The 21,591-nt window shown below is 39.0% G+C and overlaps 1 protein-coding gene across 1 annotated transcript; it reads left to right on the forward strand.

The window, feature by feature from the left end:
• Nucleotides 1-584: 584 nt before the first annotated feature.
• LOC118653080 (albumin-like) lies at nt 585-20,835 on the forward strand. The gene is given in 15 exon segments (XM_036303696.1): nt 585-663; nt 4,593-4,650; nt 5,715-5,847; nt 7,846-8,045; nt 8,576-8,708; nt 10,052-10,149; nt 11,621-11,750; nt 12,941-13,167; nt 14,620-14,752; nt 15,835-15,888; nt 15,890-15,933; nt 17,321-17,459; nt 18,060-18,283; nt 20,005-20,137; nt 20,775-20,835. Coding segments are annotated over 15 exon segments (1,827 nt in total). The 3' UTR covers nt 20,817-20,835.
• Nucleotides 20,836-21,591: the final 756 nt, after the last annotated feature.

Here is a 21,591-nt window from a genome sequence, read left to right on the forward strand (position 1 = left end):
TGAAAAGCATATTTGGAATTAGTAATCTATATAGTTCAGAGCTTAGCTCTTTTAGTAAGTCTTGTTTCCATGCTAAGTAATTGGTTTGGCTAAATTTTTGCAAATATTTAAAAACTAAAATGTCCAAATGGCAAATTACACACAAATAACATGGGAATGAATAATGCCTATAGGGACAAAAGTAGGTTTGCAGGTGCTTGTAAGGAAAATACTGCAATCACTAGTAAGTAATTATACAAGAGTACACTCCTACTCACAACTATAAGCCTACTTTTGCCCTACCCGGTAGGTACAGATCATTTTAACATTTAGGTAAACTTGGATAAGATGTTTTATATAACTGTAATGAACTGACAAAGTCTCATGGAGAACACAGTTCCAGATGGCAAACATATGCAGGAAATTTAGTAAAACAAATTGTTGGCAAGAAAGCAATGAGTTTTATAATCAGTTGAGGACAATGAAAATACAAAGATAAGTCTAGTTAATAATCTACAATGATTAGTTAAAGAGTATATTAGTGCTAATGTCTCTCCATTCATCTCGCCCTTTCTCTTTTTTCAACCCCACAAGCCTTTGGCACGATGAAGTGGGTAACATTTATTTGTGTTCTCTTTCTTCTTGACTCTGCTTACTCCAGGGGTGTGTTTCGCCGAGATGCACGTAAGAATTCTACAATTTTATTGTTCAAATTTATTTCATTTTTCTAGTAAAAGAAATTTTCAGTATACCCTGCATCTTTAAAGAAGAAAGTTTTCCTTTAGAATTAATTTCTGGACTTTGGTATTTTGTATTTGTGACCCCTCTGAAAGTTATCTTAATACTTAGAGTTATCTTAATACTTAATACTTAGAGGCCCAGTGCACAAAAATTTGCGCACTCGGGGGGGTTCCTCAGCCCAGACTGTGCCCTCTCGCAGCCTGGGATCCTTCAGGGGATGACCACCTGCTGGCTTAGGCCCACTCCCCGGAGAATTGGGCCTAGGCTGGCAGACAGACATCCCTCTGGCAGCCTGGGAGCCCTCGGGGTATGTCCACTTGCCAGTGGGGAGCAGGTCTAAGCTGCAGTCGGACATCCTTAGCACTGCTGAGGAGGCGGGAGAGGCTCCCACCACCACTGCTGTGCTAGCAGCTGTCAGCCTGGCTGGTGGCTGAGAAGAACTCCCCCTGTGGGAGCTGAGTGACCACCAGGGGGCAGCTTCTGCATTGAGCATCTGCCCCCTGGTGGTCAGTGTGTGTTATAGTGGCAAGTCATTCCCAGTCATTCTGCTGTTAGGATCAGTTTGTGTATTACCCTTTTATTATATAGAATAGAGGCCTGGAGCATGTGTGGAGGCCGGCTGGTTTGCCCTGCAGGGTGTCCTGGAGCAGTACTTGGGTGCCTGGCCAGCCTGGGTGAGGTGCTGATGGCTGTTTGTAGCCTGGCCACAACTCCTTCAGAGTATGGGTCCCCCCTGGGGTGCCTGGCCAGGCTGGGTGAGGGGCAATGGCTGTTTGACGGCTGGCCATAGCCCTTTCAGTGTGGTGGTCACCACTGAGGTGCCTGGCCTGCCTGGGTGAGGGCCTGAGAGCTGTTTTCAGGCTGGCCACACCCTTCAGGTTGGGGGGTCCTGCTGGGGTACCTGGCCAATTTGGGTGAGGGGCTGATGGTTGTTTGCAGGTGGCCAAGGCCTCCAGTGGGGACCCTCACGCCATGAGGGTGTGGTCAGCCTGGGTGAGTTTCTGATGGCTGTTTGCAACCTGGCCAAGCCCCCCAGCAGGGACCCTCATCCCATGAGGGTGTGGCCAGCCTGGGTGAGGGGCTAATGGCTGTTTGCCGGCTGCCACACCCCCTTCAGGGTGGGGGGTCTTGCTGGGGTGCCTGGCCAGTCTGGGTGAGGGACTGATGGCTGTTTGCAGGTTGGCCGCAGCCCCTTCAGGGTAGGGGTCCCCGCTGGGGTGCCTGGCCAGTCTGGGTGAGGGGCTGATGGCTATTTGCAGGCTGGCCACGGCCACCAGCCACCCAAGCTCCCAGTGGAGGCTGGCTAGAAGCAGGTATTTGGGATTTATTTATCTTCTATAATTGAAACTTTGGTGCCTTGAACGGAGGCCACAGCTGGTCAGGGTAGGTGGGAAGCTTGGCTTCCTCCATCACCGGGGCAACCAAGCCTCCTGCTTGCTCCATCTCTGTGGCTGCTGGCTGCCATCTTGGTTGGGTTAATTTGCATACATTCACTCTGATTGAATGGTGGGCGTGGCTTGGGGTGTAGCCGAGGTGCAGTCAATTTGCATGTTTCTCTTTTATTAGATTAGACTAGAGGCCCAGTGCGTGAAGATTCGTGCAAGAATAGGCTTTCCTTGCCCTGGCTGCCAGCACCGCCTTCTCTCTGGTCTGGAGCTGCCTTCCACCCTTGCGTGATGCCCAGAGGCCCGGAGCGGCAGGGGTGGGACAGAACACCTACGTCGTCACCATGGCGATGAAGCAAGTGTCCCAGCCCAGCTGCCACCATCTTTGCCTTGTAAATTTGCATATTCCCTCCTTACTGGCTGTGGGCGTTGCCATCTTTGTTGAGAAGTGATGGTCAATTCCATCTTTATTAGATAGGATAATTCTAACGTTCTAAGTTTAAAAAAAAGGTGATAATATTTAGTAACTGTAATTTCCTTTTGCACATGAAGGGAGATAGAGAAACTTAAACTTCACAGAATATAGTGGAAGATAGAATTCAAAACTCGAAATTGCCAAAACCCTATCTACTGAAACTTGACTGTGTTAGTCAATCTTATAAATAGAATTTGTATTTATATATATATATATATATATATATATACACTAGGGGCCCGGTGCATGAAATTTGTGCACTGGGCGGGGGTGGTCCCTCAGCCCAGCCTGCCCCCTCTCACATACTGGGAGCCCTCAGGGGATGTCCTACTGACTGCTTAGGCCCACTCCCTGCTCCCCTTGGAGAGTGGCCTAAGCCGCAGTCTGGCCTCCTTTTGTGGGAGGCAACCAGGCTGATCAGGGGAAGGCACCAGCCTCATCACCCTGCTGCTGCAGCCACTGCCAGTCACAGCAGCCACCAAGGTGTTTTCATCAACACAGACTCCAGTCCCTTCACCATGAAAAAATGACAACTTTCTTTAGGCATTTTCAAGATGTGTCTTTCATAGGGTATAACATTTCTTTATTATTATTTTTTTATCCTCACCTGAGGATATGTTTCCATTGAGTTTTAGAGAATGTGGAAGAGAAAGGGAAAGACAGAGAGAAACATCAAAGTGAGAGGAACACTTTGATTGGTTGCCACCTGCATGAGCGCTGACCTGGGCCCCAGCCAGGAAAGAGCCTACAACTTAGGTACATGCCCTTGATCAGAATTGAACCCAGACCCTGTGGTAGGCAGGCCGAGGCATTATCTACTGAGCCAAACCGGCTAGGACAGGATATGATATTTCTTAGCCCTCCAGCAGAGGACCTTTGTTTTTTTCTCCTGGAGTGAGGTGGATTAAACCCTACATCACCTTCTTGGATTCTTGTTACCCAAGTTACTAAGAATATTACCAGTGGCATACAGGGAGCTTAACCAATGAGCGGTCAGAAAAGGTGTTTTCTCTGTAGTTCTGCCTCTGCCCAGGCCTCAGGCCTCAGGCCTCTGGCTGGGGCTTTAGGCCTGGGCAGGGGACCCCCAGACTGCTCCTATAGTAGGCTCCGCCCCTTCCCAGGCCAGAGGAGTGTTAGGCCTGGGCAGGGGACCCCCAGTCTGCTCTGATTGCCTGCCCAGGCCTAAGACCTCTGGCTGGGACATTAGGCTTGGGCTCCAGCCCACTCTGATTGTAGGCTCCACCCCTACCCAGGTCTCAGGCTTCTGGCAGGGTGTTAGGCCTGGGCAGGGGACCCCCAGCCCGCTCTGATTGCCTACCTAGGCCTCAGGCCTATGTTTGGGTAGGGGACCCCCAGCCTGCTCTGATCACAGGATCCGTCCCTGCCCAGGCCTTAGGCCTCTGGCCAGGGCATTAGGCCTGGACAGGGGACCCCCAGCCCGCTCTGATTGCCTACCCAGGCCTCAGGCTTCTGGCCAGGGGTGATTGCTGGCTCTGCCTCCATGGTTCCGATCTGCGGCCTGGATCTGGCGGGGCATCCGGCACTGCCCACCCCACCTGCAGTATGCAAATTTAAAATGCAAATTTAATGGCTACCTTTGTTGGGTTAATTTGCATACTCTTCTGATTGACTGGTGGGTGTAGTGAAGGTATGGTCAATTAGCATCTTAGTATTTTATTAAGTGTAGCTTTTTCATACTGTTCTCTCAGTAGCTGTTAATAGATATTAAGAGCTTTAGTAGATACTTTTTAGGTCTTATTGAAGTTTGAATATAAATCTAAAGACATTTAATAATTTTAATGATTTTTTTCAAATAGTATCTCTGGTGATTCAATATTGCTTTTGTTTAAAAGCAGAAGAAATAGTTCACCATCATCCTAAAATATTTTGAAAGAATCAGAGCCCAATATTTGGAGCAAGTGAATACCTAGTGAAATGGAGAGAAACATAAAAAGTAATATAACCAGTTGTTTTCTTCCAAATTTAAACAAATCTTCTTTCTCCCCTGCCAGCTACAAGTGAGCTTGCTCATCGATATAAGGATTTGGGAAAAGAACTTTTCAAAGGCCTGTAAGTTAAAATATTGAAGAGTCAAATTTAATGTTTCTAACAACATGCTATTATTCTGAAGTTCTTATCTTCCCCTGTCTTTAGAGTCCAGACCCAAGAACAGTATTGTCTAATAGAATTTTCTACATTGATGAGACCATTCCATATCAATGCTGGCCAATATGGTAGCCACTGGCCACACATAGTTGTTGAGTACTTTTAAAAACTATATATTTTTACTGATTTCTGAGAGAAAAGGGGGGGGGGGGAGAGAAATCAATGATGAGAGAGAATCATTGATCAGCTGCCTCCTGAAGATTGAGCTTGCAATCAGGGTGTGTGCCCTGACCTGGAATTGAACTGTGAACTCCTGGTTCATAGTTTGATGCTCAACCACTGAGCAACACCAGCCAGGCTGAGTACTTTAAACACTGAAAGCACAACTGAGGATCAAAAGTTTAAATTGTATATTGTATCTAATTTTAATTAATTTAACTATATAGTCACATGTGGCTGATGGCTACTGTATGGGGAAGTGTAGTAGCTCTGGAACTCTTACCTAAGCCTGATGGAAGGAAAATCTTATTATGGTTCCTTTCCCAGCACACACTCAGATTCCTTTATCTAGCAAATAGATCTCTGGTTTCTCCAGAGCATTTTAATATTTTTTTTAATCCAGTAAGAATTAAAAAATAGTTTATTTTTTAAAGATCAGTTCTATTCTATATCCTGATCAAAGGAGATGTGTGTTGTGTGTTTGTTTTAAATAGTCCAAGGGTTTATGTAACGTCCCTCATCTTAACAGTTAGATCTATTTAGCATGCATGTTGCTTTCTTACTCTGTATGTGTTCATCTACTCACATAGATATGCAAACATGGTGGAAGTGCATATCCTTTTTGTTTGGAAAACCACCTATTGCTGGTTAGGCCTGAGATAATTGCTGATATGAATAGTTTTTCAGGATAATAGTGAGATGCATAAAATACTATGGGTTATATACTGATAACAATTTGTTCTCTAGCATAGCAACCGACTTTATATTAAAGTTTATTATACTACGTTTTCCTATGTCCCATGTTTCAGGTTGCTGGTTGACTTTTCTCAGTTTCTCCGGAAGTCCCCTTTAGGTGCGATTGTAAAATTAGCAAATGAACTAACAGACATGGCAGATGTATGTGCTCTTAATGAGTTAGCTGAAAATTGTGGCAAGTCACTTGTAAGTACACTGTGATTTTCAATATTATTACTTTTTATTTTAAGTAATCCTGAGCATTTCAAAGGGAAAAGAACCTATTTTGGCTTTCTTAGTTATTACTTAAATGATTATATTTGAGAGAAACACTCACAAATGGGTAGAACCATCGTGCCTTCTGTGATAGAGACATTCTAGCTATGTCCACAGTTTTCAGGCATTTCTTTATTGAGACCACACACAATGAATTCGTCATTTGTGAAAGTCTCTTTGTTTTAAATCTGAAGTTTGAGTTGTTTTCATAGAGGCTAATACTAATAGCATGGTTTTTAATTTTCAGAAAGCACTTGGGTGATTTTTACGCTAATTTTGTTAGCTGGATATAATAATAGTACAGCAATATATTCCCCCTTTTAAGGATATTCATACTTTTATATCAAATCAAATCTGAAGGCATTAATGTTTTAAAGGATTTTGAGCTTTTGGTGTTTCCAGATAGGTTTTTGTTGTTGTTAATTCTCTCCTGAGGATTTTTTTCTAGAGAGTGGAAGGGAAGGCAGGAGGGAGAGAGAGAGAGAAAAACATCGATGTGAGAGAGGTACATAAATTGGCTGTCTCCAGCATGGCCTCCCTCCCCCACCTCCCCCTGCCCAGGGATTAAACCTGAAACCCAGGTATGCACCCTTGACTGGGAATCTAACCATCAATCCTTGGGTGCACAGTCTGATGCTCTGACCACTGACCCATACCAGCCAGGGCATAAAGTCCTTTTTTCATTTATCACTGAAGCTATTCCTCCTCTTATTTCTCTATATATGTGTCTCCCCCTGAAGTCAGAATCAGTACTTTAAATTCATACAATATTTTGACTCTAAATGTGAATAATAAATATATATTTTTGAAAATCAATAAATTCTGTCTTAAGCAGTATATTTTCCCTGGTATTACAAGTATTTTTATAATAAAAGTGAATGGGGATGGAAATAATTCCTTTAATGCAATGGTTTTGAGACAACAGTTTCTGAAATAAAAAAGATTTATATTTTAATGCAATAACAATTAATATATAGTGAATTGTAGTATTTCTCAGTTTTAAAACAGTATCTACAAAAAAGTTGGACCTATCAAAAGGGAGTAGGTCAAATAAGAAACTATCCCAACACTTTCTTCTCTGATGTGAATTCATCTGCTTTTTAGAGGAGTATTTTCCCTTGATTTTTATTATGATTGCTTCTAGTCTTTAGCCTCAGGTGAAAATTGGATTAACACTCATTCTTTAAAGCCATTGGCTGGCATGTTGCCCTATTGTCTTATTCGTGTGACAGTTACTTCTTAAAAATTATAGATAGGCCTAGCCAGTGGTTTAGTGGTTAGAGCATTGGACTGTGCACCTGAAGAGTCTCAGGTTTGATTCCTGGTCAAAAGCACATATCTGGGCCATACCCTGTTTGGCTCAGCAGATAGAATGTTGGCCCGAGAACTCAAGGGTCCCAGGTTCAATTCTGCTCAAGGGCACTTACCTTGGTTGAGGGTTCCTCCCCGACCACACTCCCTGGTGTTCCTCTTACATTCATTTTTCTCTCTGTCTTTCCCTCTCTCTTCCATTCTCTCTAAAAATCAATGGAAAAATATCCTCAGATGAGGATTAAAAACCAAACACAAAAAAAGAGCACATATCAATCCCTGGCCCCACCTGGGGCTTGTGTGGGAGGCAACCAATTGCTGTGTCTCTCTCACATGGATGTTTCTCTCTCTCACTTGCCCTCCCTCTCCCTCCCCTCCACTCTCTCTGAAAAGCAATGGAAAAAATATTCTCAAGTGAGGATTAACAATAAACAAACACAAATTAAAAAGAAACATAGATGATCAAATTAAGGGAAACTAACCCTGAGAAAAAGTGGATTTCTATATGACTTCCTCAGCAAGGTTTACTGGTACATTACATTTTTAATATTTTTTTGGGGGGTTATACAAACTATAAAACATCACCCTCCAAACTGAAACCTTCTGTCTGCCATTTAGCACACCCTTGTGGGAGAGAAATTGTGCTCAGTTGAATCTCTTGGCGACCTGGCTGAGTGCTGCGCAAAACAAGAACCTGAGAGAAATCAATGCTTCCTGAAACACAAAGATGATGATCTGGACATCCCTCCATTGGGGGCAATAGACCCCAGTGCAACATGCACTGCCTTTCATCAATTCGAACAGAAGGTTTTGGGAACGTAAGTAACTTATGCTTCAAATTTAAAAATTATGAAATAGGTTAAGACTCAATGATAACAATTACTACCACAAAATATTTCCAATATAAAAACTTAAAAGCTTTTGGTCTAAGGACAAATAGAAAGAAATATTATTTAATGATATAAAATGTTACACAATAAAACATTTGATCAATGATCTGTTGGAATCCATGAGAACAGATATGATCTACATGAAAAACATTGACAAGTATTAAAATATTATGAAGATATATATTTTGCTATTGCCAGAATTAACTTCATTTTAGTCAATAACCTTATATCACCAATACTTAACTATTTTATATGTGTGTATACACTTTATATAGGTATATAAGTTTAGATTTTTCAATGACATAAAAAATGACAAATGCAAGGTCAAATTGAGTTTAATTAGTAAGTCAGATGTCTTTAGGTTTTGGAGTTCCTAGAGAAAATGTTGATAATAAGTGTTCCTGTAATCCTATCTGCTACAGAAAAGTGACTGCCTGTCCTTCTTTTTAAAAATTTAGGTTCATATATGAAATTGCCAGGAGACATCCTTACTTTTATGGCCCAGCGCTCCTGTACTATACTCAGGAATATAAAGAAACTTTGACAGAATGCTGCCAAGGTGCTGGTGCAGATGCCAGGCTGGTCCCAAAGGTATGCCCAGCAGAAGAACAGAAGAGCCAGTTCAGACTCAAACCTCAGATTTGGTGCAGCTTTTGTAGAGCATCTAAGTCTCTGATATAAACTTCTTTACCTTCAAAAAAGCCTTCCTTACTCTTACCCACCCCAAAGATTCTTCACCTTCTTTGAAGGCCTCTGACATTCTTATTCCTCCTTGGATCTGATAGAGGGAACCACTGTGGATGTGTCTAAATACCCCTCTTATTTTATAGTGAAATACAGAAACTCGTTAGTTAAATTGCACAGCAAAGAGCAATAGCTTTTGTTTATCATTTTTGAACTTTCATATTGGGGACGAAATTCAAAGTGGAGTATTTCACTGCTTCTAGAAGTCTGGGGTTAGTCATTCATTCTATAAATATTTATTATGCACTCATCATGTTTTATAAGGTATTTATTTATTTTTTAAGGTATTTATTTTTTAATATATTTTTATCAATTTCAGAGGGGAAGGTAGATGGAGAGATGAGTGAGAATTATTGATCGGCTGCCTTCTACATGCCCCTTCCTGGGGATCAATCTCAAAATGTGGGCATGTGCCCTGGCCAGGAATCGAACCCTGATGTCCTGGTTCTAGGTGGATGCTCAACCACTAAGTGGAATTGGCCAGGCTACTAGGGAGTTTATTGATGTGAGAGTTGGTGAAGGAGGGATTTAAATGAATTTATGCAAAATAAAAAAATCAGTAAAATTTTATTCCCTGGGATATTAGTGTATTTTCCCTTCTGTTCCCTTTTCCCTGGCAATGCCCCATGCCGGGTGTTCATTATCGAGGGCAGTGGTCGGCAAACTGTGGCTCGCGAGCCACATGTGGCTCTTTGGCCCCTTGAGTGTGGCTCTTCCACAAAATACCGACTTCTGCGCATGGGCCACAAAGTTTCAATTGCACTGTACGTGTGTGCCTGCACGTGGTATTTTGTGGAAGAGCCACACTCAAGGGGCCAAGGAGCCGCATGTAGCTCGCGAGCCGCAATTTGCCAACCACAGATGGGCTTTCACTATGACCAAACTGATTTTTCCTCTAACGACATAGCAAAATAATTATTTTCCAACATTGAGTATTTGGGACTTTAGGTGTACAGTATGTCTTTAAAATTTAATTTTTCATAGTCTCATCTGAACTTATGAAGGGGTGTTTCATGTAGAATTATTTTTCTATTTTATTTTCCCCATCACCATTTATCCTCCTGTACCCTCCTCCCCCTCCCCCCATCTTCTTACTCCTCTTAATCACCATGTCCATGAGCTTTTCCTCTCTTTTTTCTTTTTATTCATGTGAAATTAAAAATCTTTTTTCAAAATTATTTCTTTTTCAGTTGGATGCCTTGCAAAAAGAAGTACTGCGTTCAGCTTACAGAGAGGAATTCAAGTGTTCCATGCTCCAAAATAGCGGAGAAAGTGCTTTGCAAAAATGGTATTTTGAAGGTAGATTTGTACTTTATAATGATGTAAAGAATAATGGTTCAGTTGAAAAAATTGTACATTTTTACACAGTGTTTTTACATAAGTCTTTTTGGTTGTCTACAATATACAAATTTAACACAAGTGAAAAATCAGAGCATAAATGACAATTTCTCATCATTTTTAATCATATTTTCTCAAGGTACTCAAAAATTTTGAGGGTATCTTTTTTTATCATTCAAGACCAGGTATTTTAAGTCCCATTTATTTGTAAAGATTAGGGATCATATTCTATTGGTCCATGATTTTTATACAGTTGTAGTCAGGGTCATTTATTTTATTGCCCCCTGCAATCATCAGAAACTGCTTACTTTTTGTTCTGCTAATTAAATTCAGCCATCAAGATCACTTCTCATTTTTTCATGGCTCCTGCTCTGTTCTTAATCTCTTGTTGCCTGGGCCTCTATTTTTATGTAACTTAGCTGGTTCTCGGAGAATCCATCCTTCAGCATCTGAGCCAATAAATCTCACCCTTGTCCCCAATCCCTCACTTGTTAGTCAACAATTAATTAGACAAATTAATTGTGTTTAATCATCACAAACAGAGGATAAAATGAAAGGAAATAGACATTTATCAAGGTCTCCAGAAACCATCATTTGAACTATCTTTGCCTGTCACTTCTACTATCTGCTCAACAAAATCAAGCAAATAATTTAAAAAAACCATCCCAATGTGAAACAACGCACATGTAAACAGGCTGTGACTGGTTTTGGGGAAGAAGTGTCATTTATCAGATGTAGGCAAGTCTGAAATGGTTTGTGAAAGCCTGTGCATATTAGCCTTTCACATCTGTGATCAGGCTTGAGCCTGTGCTGGATAAATTTCTGGGTATAAATATGTTAAACTCTATAATATTAACAAGTTATGACAGTTGTTTTCTCAGCATCCTTTGGAACTCAGGAGGAAGGCTTTTAATTAGATAAAAAGAATAACTGGAGTGTGGCCTTTCCAGTTTATGAAGAGCTTTCCTATGCATCATCTAATTTAATTCTCACCACAATCCTTTGATGCAGCACGCGGTGTGTCTCTCCAAGGCTGAAGCTCAGACATTCTAAGTAACTATCCGAGGATCGCACTGCTAACGAGCAGTAAAATCATATCTGGAAGTCAGATATGGAATCCAAGCCTGATGCTGCTCAGATGTCCCCTCTTTCAGAATCCTCTATGATTTCTAAGTTTATGAATTGCTGACTTCTTTCTACCCACCACACACACTTTGAATAGATGATTCTGCCCTGAGCAAATATTTTGCCCTAAAATAACTTGGTTTAGAACTAGCACTAAAATGTGAACTAATGAATTTTACAAATTATTTACATATTTTATTTTGTCCTCAATTTACTTGTTATAAGTAGTGTTTTTGTAGTGCTTTCACGTAAAATATTACATGTTAATAAATTGTGATGGGGAATTTTCCTTTTAGGTTCGTATCTGACCTGAGCAAGAGATTTCCTAATGCTGACTTTATGATGATTTCCAAATTGGCAACAGATTTTACCAAAGTCCACAAGGAATGCTGCCAAAGTGACATGCTTGAATGTGCAGATGACTGGGTAAGGAATGCTCAGTATTCTCTTTGGTGTCTTTGCTTTGATAACATGCTCAGTGGGTACAATGAATCTATTTAGTATAATTGGTGACAGCGGACAGTGAATTGAAATTTCTTCTATGTCTAATATACTCAATTCTTTCCCTGCCTTGTGGCATGGTATGTATGTATGTATGTATGTATGTATTTATTTTTTGTAAACTTGGCTATCCCAGTCACAAAATGATCTGATACATACATTCACTAATTTGTAACCCCTTTCAGTCATATTGTACCTGAGAACAAAGGTTCAAACTGAAGTAGGACAGCTGCAAAGGTAGATTTCTTTGGGAACATGGGTAGAGTTGGAGAAGACCTGGTACCTGAAGACATTGTTGGAAATTATGTAATTTTTTTCTATATATCCTCCCTTAATACACAAATATTTAGCATAATATCTCTCCCCTCCCCCCAATGTAAATATATAACCAATTACCAGAATCCTAATCTCTCGGAACACTTTCTGGAAAATTTAAGGCAGATATTTTGCATGTGTAAGTAGGGCCTGTGACTATGCTCTTGACTAATTTTTCAAAAAATCCCTTGCACTGTATTTAGTCATTTGGTTACACAATGCCTGCACTTAATGTCAGGGAATATTTGGAAAAACAATACTAGGTTCTATATATATGTGCTTTATTTTTCAATTACTGTTTACATTTAGTATTATTCTGTGTTGCTTTCAGATGTACAGCATAGGTAATTAGTACATCATGTGCTTTATAGTACAGAGTGCACCCCTGGTATTTCCCACACACAGTCATTAGGATACTATTGACTATATTCCCTGTGCTGCAGCTTACATCTCTGTGATTATCCTGTAACTACAGATTTGTACTTCTTAATCTCTTCATCTTTTTCACCCAGCCTCCTAATACTGGGCTTCAATTTCAAAACTTAAGTGCCTTGACAGAGGAAATATAAAATTAATAAGTAACTGTTACTGACTCATTTTTAATCAAGTGGAAATATTTTAGTAGTGCTATCTGAATCTACAGATTTAGGAGCATTGATTGAAAATTTTCTTAGAAAGCAGGTTGGTATGTATATGGTCTTAGAATACAGTGGACATGTTCTGCCAAAATAATAAAAATTTGGAGAAAAACTATAACGATGTCAATTCATTTTGAATAACTTTAATCAATTAACTTACAGGCAGATCTTACAAAGTACATGTGTGAAAATCAAGCATCAATCTCTACTAAATTGAAGGAATGCTGTAATAAGCCTGTGTTGGAAAAATCTCACTGTCTTGCTGAGAAGGCAGGTGACAATTCAGCTGCTAACGTAGCTGCTAACCTGGCCCCAGTAACTGCTGCTTTTGTTGAAAATAAAGACGTTTGCAAAAACTATATGGAGGCAAAAGATGACTTCCTGGGCAAGTAAGTGTCTGAAGGATTATCCTTTCGTAGCATTGATATAGTCTGAGGAGTTAGAAAACACTTCTAGCTTTTCCTTTGGAGGTATTACAGTTGTTGCCTGCAATGCTTATTCATCATTCTCTTTCTGAGCCTTTAATATTTTTGGAAAAAGTTAATAATTTTAAAAAATAGTCATAAAACAATACCGGTCATGGCAAAAGCTAAATCAATAGAGAAGAGAATACAAAGTTTTAAGTAGGCTTTTCTATCATCCCTCCCTCCTCATTCCTTGCTCCCTAGGAATATTTCTGGGAATATCTCTAAAAACATTATGTATAGACATGAATTATATACATATCATTCAAGTATTTATTCAAATACTATTTCTTGAATGTACCATGACATGGGTGTATATAAGTCATACATCTTTATATCTCTGTATCTCCCTCTGTATCTGTCTGACAGCGGCATAGAAGTATAAAGAGAAGTATGGAGTCTGCTACCAGGTGCCCTATATTTGTTTGTAAAGATAAGAAGTTCCATAGCATGACAAGGCAGCATTTAGTTAAAAGATAAAAGAAATAGCCCTGGCTTACATGCGTGGCTCAGGCCTGGCTAGAGTGTCTGCTGGAGAACCAACGTGTCTTGGATATGCATTCTGGTCAAGGGCACGTAGCTGGGTTGCAGGTTCCTTGCCCTGCTTGGGGTGTATGGGGGAGGCTACCAATTGATGTGGCTCTCTCACATCAATGTTTCTCTCTCTCTAAAATCAATTGAAAAGGTTATCTCTGGTGAGGATTAAAAACAAGATAAAATAAATAATTATATATAGTTATTAAGTGGTGATAAACTTTGAATTTCAATTTTTGGATAAAATTCTGTGCACTAAATAATATTTCATAAAATTATGTACCCTTCCAGATTTCAATCATACAGAGAGGAAAATAAAAATGTAAGAATATCTATCTATCTATCTATCTATCTATCTATCTATCTATCATCTATCTATCATCTATCTATCTATGTATCTATCTATCTATCTCTATCAATCATCTATATCTATGAGAAGCTTTTTGAGATATGGTTCAAATCAAGCAAGAGATACATAATAATAGGTGTTATTTATCAAACATTTAATATGTGCCAGTGTGTGTTATGCACAAATTATGGCATGTGTTTCTCAAAATCCACCTTATAAATTAGATTCTATTATTACATCCATTCTAAAGAGGAGGAAACTAAGACTCTGATAGTGTTAATCAGTTGCCTAAGGTGATATAGTAAAATAAGTGTTAGAACGAGGATTTGAATGAAGGTAGCTTTACCCTGAACCCCTAGTCCTTGGCCACCACCCTTTATTGCATGGGTTTAGTCAAATTGAGACCTTTGGAGTATGAGTCATGCTTGTGGTTAGTTAGGTGATTTTCTTGCTTCTTTGTTTAACGAAGTCTATTTTATTTTCATCTTAATTAGGTTTTTGTATGAGTACTCAAGAAGGCATCCTGACTACCCTGTCTCAGTGCTACTGAGACTTGCCAAGAGGTATGAAGCTACGCTGGAGAAGTGCTGTGCCACCGATGATGCTCAGGCATGCTATTCCAAAGCGGTAGGTTTCTCAAAGGAAGAATGAAATGCAGCTCTTTGGTGATTTCAATAAAAAGAGAGAAAAATAATGCCAGAATGCAAAATTTTCTATAATGCAATTGAGCCATTCTCTTGAGATAATTTCAATTTTGTGCTCTTAAACATTTTAGGAAGAATGACTTCAATAGAATGGTAAATAAAACCTAGATAAGTCAAGAGAAAATGATTCGAATGCAGCAAGCTCTAATTTCAAAATCTTGACCATGTCTTTCTAATCTCTCCAGGTCCTGAGAATAAAATAAGATAAGGTGAATGTAAATGTTAATGAAAAGAGATGTAATTTAAATATGAAGAGAGTTTACCTGACTTCAAGGTTTATGAAGTATCAAGAGTTACGGTATTAAGGGAGGTTGTGAAATCTATTTATTTAAAAAAATTTAAAAATTTTTTGATAAGGTTTAGAAATGGATATATAAGAAATTATGTAAGGTGAGGGAATCTGTTCTTGAGGATTTTTAGCATTTTGCTATGCTCAGATGGGATTTTAGCAGGCTTAGGGTATTTAGCACCTTTAACAAATGTAGTGGTTTCCAAAGTTTAGATTTAGAGGGAAGTCATTTTTTCCTCTACTAAGAACCTGCTGTATGCTAGGCACCATGCTGAATCTATGACTGAAGGTGAAATCTCTTACTTCAGAGCACTCAGAATCCAGCTGGAGAGTTGGCTTTATAATAAAAATAATGCTTATAATCACAGCTATAATTTCTTGAGCATTGACTGTGCGCCAACCACTGTTTTAAGCTTATCATTTCATTAGCTCAGGTGGTTTTTACGGAGCAGTTCTTTGAGTTGAGTACCATCTTCATCCCTATCTTAGAAGTGAGGTTTCTAAAACTTGGCGATCAGAAGTAAAGTTCCACAACTAGAAAATGAGCAAATACCAGCAGTCACCTTGCAGAGCCTGAATATTCTTACTCACTACGCTATGCAGTACTTGAGAAGATTTGCATCAAAGATTTATTTATATGACTTTGGGCAGAAATGAAGAAACCTGCATCTGGTCCTCTGGTGAAATCCTGTAAACCCAATTCTTTTATCTTTTAGCTTGATGAATTTCAGCCTCTTGTGAACGAGCCACATGAAATAGTAGAAAAAAACCTGTGAAGTTTTAGGAAACCTCGGAGAGTATGGCTTCCAAAATGTGTATGTATTTTTGTTTTTGACTAATTTTTTTCCTATTCAATTTGTAATTTTTAAAGACTTTATGTATATACTAGAGGCCCGATGCATGAAATTCATGCTAGAGTAGGCCTTCCTTCCCCCCTCTGTCGGCACTGGCTTCCCTCTGACACCCCAGTTCCAGGCTATCCTCTGGTTTCTGGCAGGCACTTGGGACCCATGTTTCCCTCGCAACCCCAGCTTCATCCAGAAAGACATCTGGAAGGACGTCAGGTCTAATTAGTATATTATGCTTTTATTATTATAGATACTCCCTGTCATACAACTTTCAGTCATTAAAATATAGTATATATTTCTAATCCTTCTTTGACAAGAAAGACTGGATAATGGGAGATGAAATAGTTGATGGGTTGAAGAGACCTATATTTGAATGAAGTTCTAAAAATTACCCTCTTGAGACTGGGAAGGAAAATACAAAATCTTTTCCTTGGAATATAGGAACTGTGGATGCTCTGTGAGTGTTAAGGAATAGTTTATGAACAAACAAAAGACAGCAATGCTTTCCAGAATAAGAAATGGTTTGTCTTGAGTAGCAGTGGCTCAGGAAGTACTGTAATATATGAGTTGATAGACTAATATCCTGATCTAATAGAGCCTTACATATAGAGGTAAAGTCAAAGGAGGGACACACCATTAGGTAGATATTTACTGTTCAACTTAGTCATGTCAGCACTCTTCTAACTGTGGGTGCGAGGGATAGCAATAATTAACAAGTCTCTTCCCTTGAGTAGATTACAGCCATATATTGCCTTACAAGGGTGGTTGGAATTCCTAATGAAGGATTGTTACTTTGTGCCAGGTTGATGGCATACTTTGTCTCTTTTAATTTAATCTCTGCACCATTCCTATTGAGTCAGGTACAGATCCTCTCATTGTATAGACCAGAAAACTCATTCATATCTTTCTAATTTAGCACAGTGCTGCTACACAGGGGTGGACAAGAGTAGGTCTACAGTTGTGAGTAAGCTAAACATAGTTAATAAATCTGTGGTAATAATCCTAACCCGCATGTGTTTTTCCAGATGAACAACTGTAATTCTACTTCATTCCATCCTGTATATTAAGCTCTAAGTAGGTTTTATTGAAAGAAAGAAGCAATTAATAAATACATGAATTACACTGAGTTATAGTAAGCTAAATCACTTTCCTAAGATTATACAGCACACGTGGAATTCAAAATTAGGCTTACCTTGTTGCTTAAGACAAGGTCTCCCAACTTTACCTCATGGTGGGGATAATTTCATGAATGGAAAATTATTGGAATTTTGTCTAAGTGTTCTCTGCTTCACCTACTATGCTAGAAAAAGTAGTTTCTTGCCTGGCTGAGAACTCATGGACTCTTTTGTTACAGAGTCTTAGTTCATTACACCAAGAAAGTACCCCAAGTGTCAACTCCAACTCTTGTGGATTTCTCAAGAAAACTTGCAAGAGCGGGCAGCGAGTGTTGCAAGCTCCCTGAATCACAAAGAACAGCTTGTTCTGATGACCATGTGAGTCCTTTAAAATATAATAAGTCAACAGTGATGAATTTTGGCCTTGAAGTATTTACAAAATTAACTTTCAGAAGCAAGAGTGAACTAATTGTGTGTGTGTGTGTGTGTGTGTGTGTGTGTGTGTGTGTGTGTGTTAGGGTTAGCCAGGACTTGGATGTCCACATTATCCTGACTATCAGAATCAGGATTTAGATAAGATTCTAAAGATGATAAATTATGTTGAAAAAAATTCCATGAATTTTTAATGTTTCATCCTGGCATGAAAATATATTTACTTTTTGGGGTGACTTTCCCTGAATGTATCAGTATATGACTGCTTTCTCCCCAATCCAATACATACCTAGGAGTCACCTCAAATTGTTTTAATAAGTTATTTTCTCAAATGGATTATTCTGCAAATGTAGGCATATCTAAAAGAGAAAAGACTTTTAAATGTCCCTTATTACTTGAAGTAAGTAAATCACTCCCTCAAGTCAACCTTGCATTCAGCATTGGTAATTAAAACACAACACTTTTTTTGGTCCATTGGAAAGTAGAGTTCAAGAAAACGTTTCATTATGCTTCTTTTGAATTTCTGCTCTATTCTCTGTTCCTCAGCTGTTCAAGGTCCTGAACAGTTTGTGTGTGGCACACGAGAAGTCACCAGTGAGCGACAGAGTTACCAAATGCTGCACAGGGTCATTGGTGAACAGACCATCATGCTTTTATGCTCTGGAGGTTGATGAAACCTATGCTCCCAAAGAATTTAGTGCTGAAACATTCACCTTCCATGCAGATGTATGCACACTTCCCGAGCCTGAGCAACAAGTCAAGAAACAAACGTGAGGAGCATTTCATTCCTGCATATGTTTGTAATCTTGATAGTGAGAACTGTCCATTGAATGGGTGACTTCTTATGAAGTATTGATTAAATTCCTTAGAAAAGTGATTAAATTCCTTAATATATAAGTATTAGCCTTTTGAAAGTGATAAAAGTGTAAAAATTAAAATGGATAGATTTTTGTTTTCTTAGCAAAAAAGAAAAAAAGAAAGAAAGAAAAGTACAACAAAACTATATTATAATTTGGCCTAGCAATCATTTAGAATAATCTTTTTAAAAATTTATTTCAGAGAGAGGAAGGGAGAGGGAGAGTGAGGTAAAGCATGAATGATAAGAGGGAATCACCGAATGGCTGCCTCCTGCATGCTCTCTACTGAGGATTGAGCCCACAACCCAGGCATGTGCCCTGATCAGGAATTCTAATACTGAGCTCCTGGTTCATTGGTTGCCACTCAACCACTGCACTACACTGGCCAGGCAAGAATAGTCATGTAAATAAAGACTGCAGTAGAATAATATCTTATCCAGGTTCAATTGAAAAAGCTGAGCAATTAACTGATTCATTTGTGCAGATAGTAAATAAGTTAATAGAAGTCTTAGAAGAATATATGTCTAGACATAAATGATTTTCAGTTGTTTTTCTGTGCTATGGCAACCTGCAGGCAAGGCAAACCTCTGAGATGTAACTTTTGTGAAAGGAATTTGGATGAAAAACATCTAGAAGTGAGAGTTCTGAGACTAGACTCTCTGAGGCTGTCACAAGGGGTTAGATAGGCAACATAAAGTTGCTGTCCTGTCTGGTGGGCTCTGATCATGGCCATAGACTTAATTGGAATTATTGTGCTCACACGACTCTCTAGCACTTTTATCTGTGCAGACGTCAATGAAAGAGAACCGCCAGGTCCATGAGTTTGGATAGTTTATTTCCCATGGCTCCTGCATATTTATTTTGAATGGGCCAATTTCTAAGACAAAATATATGGATTCTTGAATTAGAAACTTTAAAATGGAGTCCAAGGTAATTAAGCTGTTAAGGATCAATTTTAGTTCTTACATTGCTATAAACTGAATACTTTTTAAATGTAATGACATATAATTTCCAGAGATATGTCTGGGAAGAGTTTTTGATTTATTGACACTATTACTATTGAGCAATTTGCATTGATGATTTTATTTGAACCTTCCACCAACCCCAAGAAGGTAAATTTTTTTCTCCTCCTCCTATGGAAATGAGAATATTGAATTTTGTAGTGGTAAGCCTGGGCCTCAGGATCAGAGACTTGCCTGGCTCCAAGAATTATGATCTCAAACAACAGCGCAATGAAGCCAGCCCATCTGGTGAGGTGCTGTTCACTGGAATAGGAGCTGTTGTACGGAATGGAAATGCTCTGACTCACTTAGGCAGTGGCTTTCCTTCTTCCCATTCCCATTGGACTCCCACCAATGACAGTAAATATTTAGAGTTTTCAGACTGCAGTGAATACACCATATGAGAAATAGTAATACGAATTGAAAGCATTTCTTACATCTTGAAAATTTTTTAATGTTTTAGAAATTTATTGGGAATATTTTTTATATGGAACCCTTTTGACTTTTCAGTCGTGTGGCTTTTTATTGTTAGTAGAAAGTCAGAGACTGCAGACTGGAGAAGTATGCAGAAGCATCTCCACTTTTCTTGTGAGTAACCTCTTCCGTGTTTTGTTTTGGTTCATTTAAATGCAGTGCACTTGCAGAGCTGTTGAAACACAAGCCCAAAGCAACTGAGGAACAACTGAAAACTGTTATGGGGAACTTCTCAGCTTTCTTCCAGAAGTGCTGCGCAGCTGCTGACAAAGAGGCCTGCTTTGCAGAGGAGGTGCTGGAGCCACATTCATTTTAATATACAGTGTCCTTTGTTGTGGCTTGTTGAGGCTGGGGCTCAGTGGTCTCTGTATCTGAAGGACACTCTGTACCTGGGGCCCAGGAATCTTATTCTACATACATTGTCTGAAAAAATGACCTAAATTAGCTCTTGTGTTTATCCCCTCCTGCTGCACTGAAGCATATTGTTAAATGTTTACAGTGTTTGTTCTGTTTACAAACTTGGGCCATTTATGAATTCAAATAGGAATATTCAGAAGTTCTGAAATCTTTTGGTAGAGACATCATTAAACCAGAACCTTAATTTATTAAGCATTTTCTTTAAAAGTTCTGGTCTGCAATTTGGTTGAACTTAAGTTTTACAATTAAGATTTCACAGGAAAGTGGGGGAGTTTATCTTTAAATGTCTGAGTCATTTATTGTTTTTTCCTATGACTTGACAGTAATGTTTTTATGTCTTTGGGCACAATGGGTGTCAGTAATTTTCCTTCTAGAGATTCTAGTACTAAGTTGGTATTAAAGGGTGTGAAGCATGGACAGTTATTTTGTAATCATCAATGTCTGTATAATGTTCATTTATCCTAATAATGATGCTAATACTTCCCTGAAATATGTCATTTCTTTGTATTCAGGGTCCAAAACTTGTTGCTTCAAGTCAAGCTGCCTTAGCCTAAAATCAGCATAATCACAAGCATTTCAGGTAACTATCCTCGGGATTTTCTTTAAAAAATTAATGATAATAGTTAATATTAAAATAGATAAGAACCATATGGTCTAGTGCCAATCACTATTTTTAGGGCCCTTGTGTAGATGAACTTATTTAATTCTCACAATAGTTTTCTGAATTGAGTTTCATTATTATTCCCATATTTCAGATGCTAAAATGAAAGCACAGATCAACCATAGACTAAGTAGTTTACCCGAGGATCACTGGGCTTCTGAGAGGTGGAGCCACAATTTAAAGCTGAAACCAGATGTTGACAGTTAATTGCTTCCTGTTCTGACTTAGTGTGATAGGGTAGATAGACAGAGCCATTGAACTAAGCAATGATTCACAGTGGATTACTTCAGGAATTAGGCTGGACCATATGCATTCTTGCAGGGTTATAAAGCTGAATGACAATGATTGCACAAGGTTCAACTTAATAACTCAATACCAAATTCATGTCATTGGAGAATATGAGAAATCTGCCATGTGAGCTCCTATTTAATAGTAAATAATATGCTACTAAGTTTCCAGTATGGCAACATTCTGAGTTTTAAGACTTGCTCTTCTTAGATCAAAAGGTCCACTTTAAAATTTAGGTGTTTGACAATAAACATGTTAACATGTTTTATCCATTTTGGTTGTTATATTTTGGGGAAAATTAAAAAATAGAATAAACTTTCTTAAAATAAGTTGTCTAATAATTTTGTAGCATGGATTTCTTTATTATTTTTCAAACTGAC

The sequence above is a fragment of the Myotis myotis genome, unplaced genomic scaffold, assembly GCF_014108235.1.
Source record: "Myotis myotis isolate mMyoMyo1 unplaced genomic scaffold, mMyoMyo1.p scaffold_m19_p_1, whole genome shotgun sequence".
Taxonomy (NCBI): domain Eukaryota; kingdom Metazoa; phylum Chordata; class Mammalia; order Chiroptera; family Vespertilionidae; genus Myotis; species Myotis myotis.